Raw genomic sequence first — 12602 nt, forward strand, 5'->3', positions numbered from 1 at the left:
CTAATCCCTCAGGTACTGTAGAGGCACACAAAATTGGCAACCCTCCCAAGTAAGCAAACTCCATTTCCATCTTCCAATAAGTATCGAACTCGGGAGAGATAGTTAAGGGACACAGACCCTCATCCATTTGTGTCAACTTGTGTTGGTAATTTTAGGTTTTTATTTTACACAATTTCAAAAAATGTAGAGCTATTGGGCCTAGTTCACAGCTTACTATGAGAGCCAAGTTGGGCCACGCCCGTCTTGTCGAATTTGAATTTCCATGTAAAGCCCGGAAAAACGAAACAAAAAGAAACGTTGTCCCTAACACGAGCTACTAGGGCTCCATCGTTGCACGTTCTTGTTGTTCACTCTGCATCCGAAGCAAAGAGAGATTAACAATGCTATCAGGGGACATACCCCCAAACCAGACCATTTACATCAAGAACCTCAACGAGAAGATCAAGAAAGACGGTAACTTCCTCTTCTCACAACTTTTCCTTACTTGCCCCAACAAAAGTTTTATTTATTTTTAGATGATTCTGCTGCTTTGCATTATGTACTTTAGTTTCGTGTGCTTGGTTTAGGGTTCAGGTTTAGTTTGGTGTGCTTGGCTTGTAGTGAATTCTGCTTGTCGACTTTGATGTACTTCTGAAATGTAGTGAATTTAGTTTTGAGTTCGGAGGTAGCATCAAAGAGGTTTTCGTTTTAACTCTTTCATGGTTAATTAGGGTATCTCTGCGGATTTGGTTTAGAGCCATGAACATAATAGTTGTATTTCTTGTGTTTTGATTTTAATTTTTATTTTGTCTGAAAATTAAATTGGAGTTGGCATGTTTAAGGTAACCAAAGGCAAATATTTTTGGGGTTTAGGGTTTAAGGGTTCCTACTGCAGAAGCGCACTGCTCAATAAAGGAAGGCATTAAAATAAAATAAAACATTTATTATATAATTAAATAATTCATTTAAACAATAGAACATTAAAATGCTTGGTAAATCATGATTTGCAGGGTTATTAAATCATGGGATTCTGAAGTGTGAATCATACAATCCTACACAGTTCATGTGTCGCATGGTTGAAATCACCATGGTTAATCAGAACTTGCTGGAATTGTGACTGAATCATCAGAGTTTGACGACAAAAAAATAAAATTAGCCTTTGAATTGTGATTCAAGTATCATGATAGGTTGTACCGTTTTAATGACGTTAAAGGTTCCATCTATTATATAATCAAAATAGATATTTTGGGAACGTTAGAAGTGGAGTTGTGGAAAGCCATTTTCTTTTCCCTTTGTTCTCTGTTTTAATCAGTGATTGGTTGATGCTTGAACTCCATCTTTCCCTTTTGAAACATATTTTTTATTATTTAATGAGCTCACATGGCATTATTTGGTTTGTAAATGTGTGAAAGGAGCTCACTGTAGGCACTTCTGCCAAAAGAAATTATACTGAAAGGCATTAAAGGTGTCCCCCTCAGTGAATTGTCTACAGATTTAGATCTAGGTTTCTCAATGGAGTCAGTCGATCTTCCCTAACCAGTTCCACCTAGTGGGAATCCACCTAGTGGGAAAGAAAAATGCTTTATTATTGTTGTATTTTGCTGTTCCGTTAGAATATAACGTTATATTTTGCATTGGTTTCAATTTGGCAGAGTTAAAGCGATCATTATATTGCCTGTTCTCTCAATATGGGAGGATCTTGGATGTTGTTGCCTTAAAGACACCTAAGCTTCGAGGACAAGCATGGGTTTGTTTTAGCGAAGTCCCTGCTGCTAGTAATGCGGTCCGACAAATGCAAAACTTCCCATTTTATGACAAACCTATGGTAATCAAGTTATAATATTATTGGTTATTTTCTTTCTGTTATGTACACAAATTTGTTGTATCTTAATTCAAATATTTTGAAACCATTTCCTAATTGCCTCATTTAATTGACTTTTACCTTTAATCTGTTATATATTAAATCTTTTGTTCAGGCGAAATAAAATTTATTGGTCGAATTTTTTATTGAACTATGCAATTCTAAGTTTTGTTGAGCCACAGCATCATTGTCTGGTAGGCATTTTTTAAATAATCAAGATCAAGAAAGAATTTCCTGCATTTCCTAAAGTTACTTGTTATATTGGTTTGTCTATATATATATAGTATGCATATAATAGCATTTTGTGTCAATAATTATGCAGCGAATTCAATATGCAAAAACAAAGTCAGATTGTATTGCTAAAGAAGAGGGAAGTTATGTTCCAAGGGAAAAGAAAAAGAAACAAGAGGAGAAAGGTGCACTAGAGTCATTTATATATTCCTTTTTACTTAAAAACCATTCCTCTTTTTTTGAATTCGCACCTTAGAACTCTTTCATCATGAATGATTTGGTACCTGAAAACATTCATCTCGTTAAAGCATTGACGATGGCTTTAAAATGGTTGTAGCTTTACCATCATTTACAATAGGATTGTATAATTAGAATATTAGTCATTTGAAACTAGTTAAGAGTCACCCACAATAAGGTTATCGAGAGAGTCATTCATTTTACTTAATTATACCATAACATGACAGTTTTATCTTCTTGAAAGAATAAAAATAAATAAAAACGAACATAAAATAAAGTTTTAAAGGATTGAGAGTAGTCCTTGAAAGTATAAAGTAGAAAACATGCAAAAAGCCTTTTTAGGCATATCCTCACTGGTCTTGGGATTTCAGCAGTTCTATCATTCTCAAATTTTATTGACAAAGAAAAATATTATTGGAACTCTATTGTACAGTAATTGCTTACTGCAAATTTAAGGCCCTAGCAGTGGATTGTATTATGTTGTTAATGGATGATGAGCTTTCAAGTTTGAACTCGGTATTATATATGCAAAAAATGACCTAATTTACCTTACATTCCACCACCGTTCTTTGAACTTGTTGCATGCAACTCAATGTTAATTCGTCTATTGACTTGGTACTTATTTCTTATTGCTGAGTTTAGCTGATATAGTTTTGCCTGCTCAGCAGCTGAAAGAAAGCGGCGTGCTGACGAAGCACAGCAATCTGCGGTGCCTAATGGAACACATGGTGCAAGTAATGGTGGCCCGACGGTAAGTTTCTCTAGAAGTGTAATGTACGATGCCTATTTTGTCGCAAATAAAAATGCATCTTATGGGCCTACAAGTTTGGTTGTTTAACTGTCAGTTTATTAATTCAATTCAGATGAATACCTGCATCTCACTGTTTCTTGATCATGAAAGAAAAGCATCCATTTATGTTATCGGCAGTAATTTCAAACTTTCCAATTGAATACTTTCTGATATAACTTGCACTAAAACATTTTGTGTGCTATTGTTTTTCGTAGCCCCCGTTCCGTCAAGGTCCTAGCACCCAAGAAGCTGTGCCTCCTAACAATATTTTGTTCATAGAGAATTTGCCTCATGAAACTACTGGAAGGATGCTGGAGATGCTCTTCGAACAATACCCGGGTTTTAAGGAAGTGCGCTTGATTGAAGCAAAGCCAGGTATCGCATTTGTAGACTTCGAAGACGAGGTGCAATCGTCCATGGCCATGCAGGCACTTAACGGCTTCAAAATCACCCCTCAAAATCCCATGATCATAACCTTTGCCAAGAAGTAGCTGTTTTATTTTCAGCTATCAAGTTTTTCCAACTTTAGCATGTACTAGTGGAAAACGGGTACTTAAAAAGAGATTCTTTTTTATTTTTATTTTTTGGCCTTTCTATATTGTACTCATGTAGATCTTGGAGAAATCAGAGACTAATTGCAGGACTTGTAAGTTTACAGGAAGTATAAGAAACCAGCAAAACTCAATTTGAGAATTCAACCATATTTGTAAGATTAAGATTGTGCTGGTTTAATGTCTATTGATTGTTTGTGGTTTTTCGAATTCTAGTAAAACTGGTTCTTATTTAATTCTTAGTCAAGGTTCTATTTACAATTTGACATCTTGAAATGAGCTTATATTAAACTCCAATTTAAGGTTCTTGTAGGGGGCAAATCTTGTGTTAAATTTTGGGAAATGTCTTGGATGTGAATGTGGTGGTGTATGATGTATGAAGATAATTCAAAGGTATAGATGAGAGAGTGGTGTATATATATATATATATATAATCTATACTATTGGATTAGTGATCTCCTTATCAGTTTTCTTGCTCTGCTATAATTAAATTTTACAGACCTAAGTTTTATGCTTTATCCAACATTAATCAGAGATATGAAATCAGTTCTTTATTTCATTTTGGGAAATGTTTGGAAGAGAATGTAAAAGTACTGAACTCAGAATATGTTCATTGCTGCATAACTAACGAAGTAAAAAGTAAGTCACTGATTTTGACAAATGCTACAATATACAATAATAAGATCATCTAATGTGCACGTGTAATGCAAAACTTCATTGTTCCTCCACTGTCCACTATAACCTTGAAAGCTTTTCTTATTATTATTAATATTATTTAGAAATAAAAGTATAAATTCTAAACATTCTTTTTAACTAATATTCTTTCTATCTTATTGGTAATCAACTAGCTAGCCATACACTTTCTAACTAATATTCTAAACAGCATGCTTTCATAATTAAAAGTTAGGCCTCTTAGTAGTATTCAGTGACTGCTATGAACAAATTTTCATCAAATAAAAATTTAGTAAATGCAAAGGTTCAGATAGATAATTAAGTTTACATTTGACTTCAGAAAATGATATTGTATATAAATATTAAATATTTTATGGCGTTGCATGTTAGTCAGGAAGTGTAAATCTTAAGATTTTGGGCTCTCAAAAAAATGGTATCCCCCATTTTTTGGGCCCGTATGACATCAGCAACAACAAAATAAGACTAAGTCTTAGGCATGTCGCATTATTGGAGGAAGATAAGGAGAAGAAGAGGGACATAAGCTGAGTCAAAATTTTCCATGCTGCCTTTTCAAAATACATAGTAGTCAAGAAGTGAATATGAACATTATAGGCCCTCAATATCCAAATATTTTAGTATTTTGACTCATTCAATAAAACTCACTCTGCCTAAAAGTCAAAGACAAGGATCTATTGGCAATTACAATTAATTATTAGTGCGTGTAGCTTTGAAGTTAACATCGAGGCCAAGAAATTCTGAAGTGTTTATGAGCATTATGTGTAATGTGCTCATAACCAATACACGGAAGTCACTTTTAAAATTTATTTATCCTAATAAACCATAATTTAAAGGTAACTATTTTATCAGCCACTCTATCACACAAAAAATAAGTCAGTAAATCTAGGAGTGAAAGCGGATCGGAGTGGATATGGCTAAAATTTCGATCTGATTCGCACTAAAATCATCGGATTGAATCTAATATCCACGATTTTTAAATTTGGATCCGATCCGCATATTTGCGTAATGGATCTCGGATATATCCGCAATAAATATTTTAAAAAATTTATATTTATTAAAAATATTAATAAAATACTATTTTTTTACTCTTTTAAACATGTTTACTCTTAAAATATTATTAAACATATTTTTTTTAAATAATAAAAATAAAATAATACAACATCTATGATAATTATTAGTTGAAATAAAACATAAAGGGAATATTTACATATTTATTTATTTATTTTTGCGGATCCGCGAATCGAAACGATATCTACAATTTTCGGATCAGATTCAGATAAATACCGAGAATATGTAAATCGGGTCTAATGCATGAACACCCCTAATTAAATCAATTACTCGTATAGAATATATGTTCAAATACAAAATATATATTAAAATAAATTAATAAATACATATATTTATACATAGTAGCTTATTTGATAATTAATTTCTAATATACATATAGTATTTTTGTTTTATGAGTCATGAATTCTAATTATATTAAGAATATTTCAATTAAAGGTTTAACTAACTTGTATCGTAAAAACATATGTTAAAATAAATTGAAAATGTTTTTATTGAAAATATAAAAAATTTAGGATACGTTTGGTTTGTGTTTTCATTCTATTTTCATTTTCAGTATTTTTTATTTTTTAAATTTTGTGAAAGAAAAAATAAAAACAGTAAAATTCTATTTTTTGTTTTTATCACCTCTTATTTTTATTTTTTCTTTCACGAAATTTAAAAAATAAAAAATATTAAAAATAAAAATACAAACTAAATGCACTTTTAAGTTTTTAATGCATTTGTTTTATATTTATTATAAAATTTGAAACTTTTATTAATAATAATCTTATCATAAAGATAATTATACATATTAACTAAACCCTTCAATTAAAAATTGGATTATTATTTGTAACTAGTTAAAAAATTTTAAGAAAATCATCACCACAAATTAAAAATTAACTATTATAATAAGAAAATACCAAAATTTTAAAAGACTCTTTTTTAGTTATTGATCTTTGATGTAAGATTCTTATTCAGGTACTAATTTCATGTAACAGGTATTTTTTTTTTGGTTGGTCAACCCTCAAACAAATTATAAGTAGCATGAATTATAAGATGTTAAGAAAATTATCACCACACAAATTAACTATTACAATAGAAGAGTTCCAAAATCTTATAAAATTCTTTTTCAGATATTATGCTTTCAATACCGGGATTTTTTGGATATTGGCTCAGCGAATTCATCTCAGTATTACTGTTACTTTTTAAAAGTTACTAATCTTTTTTAACTTAATGCACATCTTCATTGAAATTAACAGTGTGGAAACAATTAATATAAAACAAAAATAGAGATCGAAGTTGGAAAAGCAAAGTTATTCAGAAACTGTGCAAACCCTCCAGGAGAATTATTTAGTTACCTATCAATATCCAGAAAGAAAAGCATGTATATTATGTTACTCTAAGATGAATGTTAATGTATGTTTGAGTTTAATTAATGAAATTCAGAATACTCCATAGTTTACATTACACTACTAGTGAAAATTCTTGAACTTTTCTCGTTATAATATTTGTTTTTACTATGAAATTATCTCTCCAAAAAATTTAGATAGCACACCCTTAATGCAAATAATAATAATAATAATAATAATAATAATAATAATAATAATAAAATTGAAGAGTGAATTATCTATAGATTTGTTTATTTATCTTAAAATTTTATTTTTATTTAAAATAATTGGGACAATAAGAACCAATAACTCTAAAATTTTTTGTTACTGTCTTTGATATTTTATCCTAAAATTATTTCTGTTAAGCACATAATTAATTATATATAATTGTATTAAGTATAAACTAATTAAGTGTGAATTAAATAACAAGTTAAGAATTAATCTACTGTAAATCTAAATTTTATTGGGTTAGAGTATGTACAAAGCGAAATTTAAATCTGTGATACTTATTTAAGCGAATTAGTGAGTTAACTACAACACCAATTCAAGATGATTTAAAAAAAAAATCAATTTGACTCATTCTTAGTCTTATTTTTATTAAATATATAATTTATTAGTGCATTAACAAGCATTAATTCACCTTTTTATTATTTATTAAATATATATCGAAATTAAAAAATTGTAATTGATTAAAATAATAAATAATTTCTATAATAAAAAATATTAAATTTAAATATTAAAAATTTAAAAAAGTTAATAAACATATATAACAAAAAACACATACATTTTATAAATAAAAGCTTTTACATAAAATTCTCATTCTCTCATATCCTGTTAGGTATGGCGATGAAGAGGAATAAACTGATGGCATGTCCTCACGTCCTAAATACGACAAATTTTACAAAGTACCATGAATGGTCAAATTAAAGAAAACGAATCCATCGAAGGCAATGGAAGGGACACTATCAAATCATTTCCTTTATGCTAAGCACTTAGGCATATTTCAACAAGATTAAAATACTTTCACACTTCAACCCTTTTTCCTTTAATTCCTTTCTGTTTAGTCACATTTCTATATATAATTGAGCTTCAACAGTTGCTTTCTAATTGTTTCTTTTCATAATCTCTACCTATGTGTTTGAATTAAAATTTATAAATGAGAGTTTATATAAAATTAATTTTATAAATTTAATTTTGATTAAAAGTGAATTTGTGATAATATGATTTATATTTGATAATTTTTATATTAAAATAAATTATAATAAAAATATTATTTAAATTATATTATTCAAATTATTTTTAGATAAAAAATATTAAAAAGATATAAATTTTTAAATAATTATTTTATTATTTTATCTTAGATATTTAAATAAATTCTAATACTCATTTTTTAGTATTTTTAATATTCTTTTAGTTATAATTTTTCATTATTTATTATTTTAATATTATTTTAATTTTAATTTTTTTATTTAATTTGGTCTTTCTAATGAGATTAATAGAATCACAATATAAAGTAAAAAATATTATATATAAAAAAAATAGCAAAAAATAATGAAAAGAACATATATGAACAAGAAATAATAAAAATTTCATAAAAAATAATAACATGCATAAAAGAGCATTAAAAATATTAAAAAAATAAAATTCATCATATGAACAAAAGATGCTAGATAGAAAATAAATTTTCTTATATAATTAGTGGTCCAATAAAAAAATGCAAAATCTAAAATTTGTAGCTTTAGGTGAACGTGAATTAGATTACAGAATCACGTTTATGTTTAGAAAGAGAAAAATAACCAAACAAAAAATTAAAATTTTTAACAAAACTAAATATGCTCTAAAGGCTAAACCAAACACACTCTATATCTGATAACAAGCAAGTATTTCTTTTTTTTTTTCTATTGTAAAAGTAAATTTACAATCATATTACTTATTAAAAAAACGATTATACTATGTGTATACTAAATTTAGCCATTAAAATTAACTATGCTCAATATTAAATATATATTAGAATACACATTAAAAATAAATTAAATTACACATGTATTTATATATAATACATTAGTGACTAATTTTAGTGTACGAATAATGTTTTTTGAAATCAGTTATTGTATATTAAAATATCTAGTTGTGTATTGATATTGCATAAAAAAAAGTTAATATATTAGTGTAAATAAGTTTAATTATTAGTATATTATAGATTTAATTGTTTTACTATATATGATGTATTTTATTATTCTAATAACTAATTATTTAATTAAAAATATATAAATTAATACTAATAAATATACATAAATATATCAAAATTAATTTAGTATTTATCTTTTATGTGTATATAGAAATTTTTATTGGATTTATACAATTAATAGAGAGAGAAAACAGAATTAGTTAAATTAATTAAGGTCGTACGTCATATATGTTTTTTTTTTTTTGCTAGTATATATAGTCTTAATTCTTGTTATTAAACTTCAAAAGATACTACAATTTTAGAACATGAGGTATGGAAAATATATAAAAATTGGCAAAAAAGACAAGAAAAGAAAAACCAAGTTGACAATTGACAATTAAAATACACAAAATAAAACAAATATAGTTCTCAGTTCTCACACTGTACCGCTGGATCCATCTGGATTGATAAGGTCCTAATGACGCGTTTTTTTATTTAGTAAAATGAATTTTCATATTTTTGTCTTTAATATTTTTACATATGATTTTTTATATTTTTCTTAATATTTTATTGTTTACTTTTAATTTTAATCTATAGCCTAATAACCTAGCTACGTACAAAGCTTCATTTAGATATCATAATATCTTTATTATCTCCCAACTCGCACGATTGAACTCGTTTGGTTGTGGCCGCAAAATTCCAAAACCAAAAGCAGACAACTTTTGAAAATTCAAAATCTAGTGACTTGGTTACCCTTACATATCCATTGTTTCAATCTTCTAGATCTTATAAAGTGCCAAAAATTGGCACAAATAAATCGATGACGATGATGACATGTATATACATGGGGCGTTTACTTGGGTGAAAAGACTATAATATAATATAATTAAGAAAAGCTAAATGTAAATAATTAATAAACAACCAAACATTTTTAAACTGTGATTTGTCTCTTAACATGGAACAAAAAAACAAGACAAATAACTTTTCATTGTAATGGATGCATGTTGGTCATGTTCACAATAAATTGTGAATATATGATCCACTTAATTATTATTATGTATACAATTTTCATTTATATAAGCTTGTTTGATGAATTCATTAATGAAATTGACTCCCCTTAATTAAACACTATAGTGTTTAATTTACTATTGTGGATGAGATGGATAGCACATATAAATATTATTTTATATATATTGCATAGTTTTATTGTTAAAAAAAATATATATCATTATAACAAAGTGATAAAATCTATAAATGATTACAGTTTTATCTTTGATAAAAGATTATATCTTTTGTTAGATTAAATGATATTACACTTGATATATATTTCTCTATTTAAAAAATAGATTAATTTTTGTGAGATTTAAATTATATATATTCACCCCCCTTATAAATATAAGGGTGAATTTAAATTTCAAGAAAATTCATACGATTTACCTTTTGGTTGGAAATTGTAATCCTAGGCTTAGTTTATGTGTAGTCAGGTTGTAGTTGTTTCCTTGATGTTGGTAAGCAAGATAATTTTAACTAATGTTTCTCTAATGAAACAACTATCTTCGGTGTAAACAAGGTAACCACTTTTCATCAAAAGTAGCATCGAAATGTTATTTTATAATCTTTAGAGTTGAAACTTTATATATGATACAGGAGCCCCTGTTCGCTTATTATTTTTCTTATGTTGCAGGAAGTTGTCTATCACAAAACTATGTGAGGAGAGATGTGATTTATATTGTTTTGAATGTATTTCGATTTTTTTTGTAGTGTTTAATTTTTTTTAACAAATAATTATAAATTAGACCCTTTAATTTGTGTTTTTAAAAATTTTAATATTAAAATTCGGAACATCTTATTTGTATTTTTTGAAAATAAAAAAATTATATTAAAATTAGATTCTCTAATTTTTGTTTCTAAAAATAAAAAAAATTAAAAAATACAAATTAAATTCATCGATTTATAATTTGTTTTTTTTTTTAAATAAATCGGACTATTCGATTTTGTTAATATCAATTTAAAAAAAAATAATTATATATAAAAAAATCGCAGAAGAATAGCTAGTTTAATTTTGGGAGATAAAGTTTTCAAAGGTAAAGTTTTTTTATTAAAACAATAACAATAATATCTTGATGCGCATATATATGTACAAGGTATACAACCTTTTGTCATGCAATAGCTAGCTAGTATATTATTAATGTGAATATAATTGCTTCTATATTAAGTATCATGTAAGTACGCACGTGCTGACGAAAACCAACCCTACAAAAGAAATTTACTGACGTAGAGCTTGGAAATTAACTATATAATGATTAAACCTTGTTTTTATTGTTTCACTGTCCATATATATTTACGTTCTAATCAAGAACATTTATAAACATATATGCATACACAAAAATAGTACTATTAGACTAGTCTCACAAACGTCACGTTACATTTTATCTTCTAGTAGATACATTATTTTTCCATACATATTATACATTAATTATTTAATTTGAATCAATTTAATAGCAACAAAGCCATTTCCCCCCAAATTCCGTCCTAATTTCTTCTACCCACCCACTATTCCTACGTTGAAAATGCAAATTAAATGCACGAAATACTGCCAAACTTTCTCTTAAATGCTACGATAATATTGACTTTTAAGGAAATCGAATCTTCTATAGGGGAACTCATAACAAATCATATCACAATTTCACACGTTACACAAACAACTAATATGTACAACTTGTGAAATAAATAATTAAAAAAGTATAATAAATATAAAATAAAGAAGTGTAAATAAAAAATTTTAGTAGTAATATTTATTATAATTACTATCTTAATATAATAGAGATGATTAATATATTTACTAATATTATATATTGTAGTATATAGAGAGAAATTTATTATTGCTATATACGAAAAAAAGAGTATGTTTTATTATTTTTCAACTTTCATTTAATGTGATTCTCTTGATAACATGATCATTTTATCATGGAAATTAAAGGTTGAACCGCTCATGCATATCCATATCACAATACTCTTTTTTGGATGTCTATTTAGGATTATACTTTATTAAAACCTTACTAAAAAAAATTCAATGAAAAAAAACTTTAGTGAAGAAAAAAGAGTACATAATCTTTTGTGATGGGGATTGCTTCATTAAAAACATTGTCAAAAAAATTCAACGGAAAAAAAAACCTGACCAAGAGAAAATAGTACAGTCTCCCTCTCTTGTCGACATTATTTAATATCTCGAAATCGGTGCATCCTAATCTGATGTACCAATTTTTCAAAGGAGGATTTTGGAAGTGACTTGAACGGATCTGTTGGATATCAATTGTTCCTTGATTTTGAAGATTATGAGTGAAGAAGAATTTGGGAGAAATATGCTTTGTTTGATCACCTTTGATGTATCCACCTTTAAGTTGCACAATGCATGCTGTATTTTCTTCAAACAGAACAGTTGGAGCTATTTTCTGATCAACAGTCCATATGATGACATAATATATTGGATCAGACTTTTGAGCCAAAAACATTCGCGACTTACTTCATGTATCGCTAGTATTTTAGTATGATTAGAGGATGTTACTGCAATTGTCTATTTTGTGGACCTCCATGATATAGTTGTACCACCATATGTGAACAAGTATCCTATTCGAGATCTCTCTTTATGTGGATCAGACAA

The 12602-nt window shown here is 27.4% G+C and overlaps 1 protein-coding gene across 3 annotated transcripts; it reads left to right on the top strand.

Moving 5' to 3' along the window:
* Window positions 1-212: 212 nt before the first annotated feature.
* Window positions 213-3891, top strand: LOC112702731 (U2 small nuclear ribonucleoprotein B'' 2). Of its 3 annotated transcripts, none has more exons than XM_025753886.2 (5): window positions 213-453; window positions 1632-1804; window positions 2163-2256; window positions 2974-3059; window positions 3314-3891. In XM_025753886.2, the coding sequence occupies exons 1-5, from the start codon at window positions 381-383 to the stop codon at window positions 3587-3589; spliced, it is 702 nt and encodes a 233-aa protein (XP_025609671.1). In that variant the 5' UTR covers window positions 213-380; the 3' UTR covers window positions 3590-3891. The 3 variants fall into 3 exon arrangements, with proteins under 3 accessions (XP_025609671.1, XP_025609672.1, XP_029143762.1); XM_025753887.2 differs by having other exon boundaries at window positions 291-453; window positions 2977-3059; XM_029287929.2 differs by having other exon boundaries at window positions 315-453; window positions 990-1804; window positions 2977-3059.
* The last annotated feature ends 8711 nt before the right edge of the window (window positions 3892-12602 follow it).

This window comes from Arachis hypogaea, chromosome 7 (genome assembly GCF_003086295.3).
Source record: "Arachis hypogaea cultivar Tifrunner chromosome 7, arahy.Tifrunner.gnm2.J5K5, whole genome shotgun sequence".
NCBI lineage: Eukaryota > Viridiplantae > Streptophyta > Magnoliopsida > Fabales > Fabaceae > Arachis > Arachis hypogaea.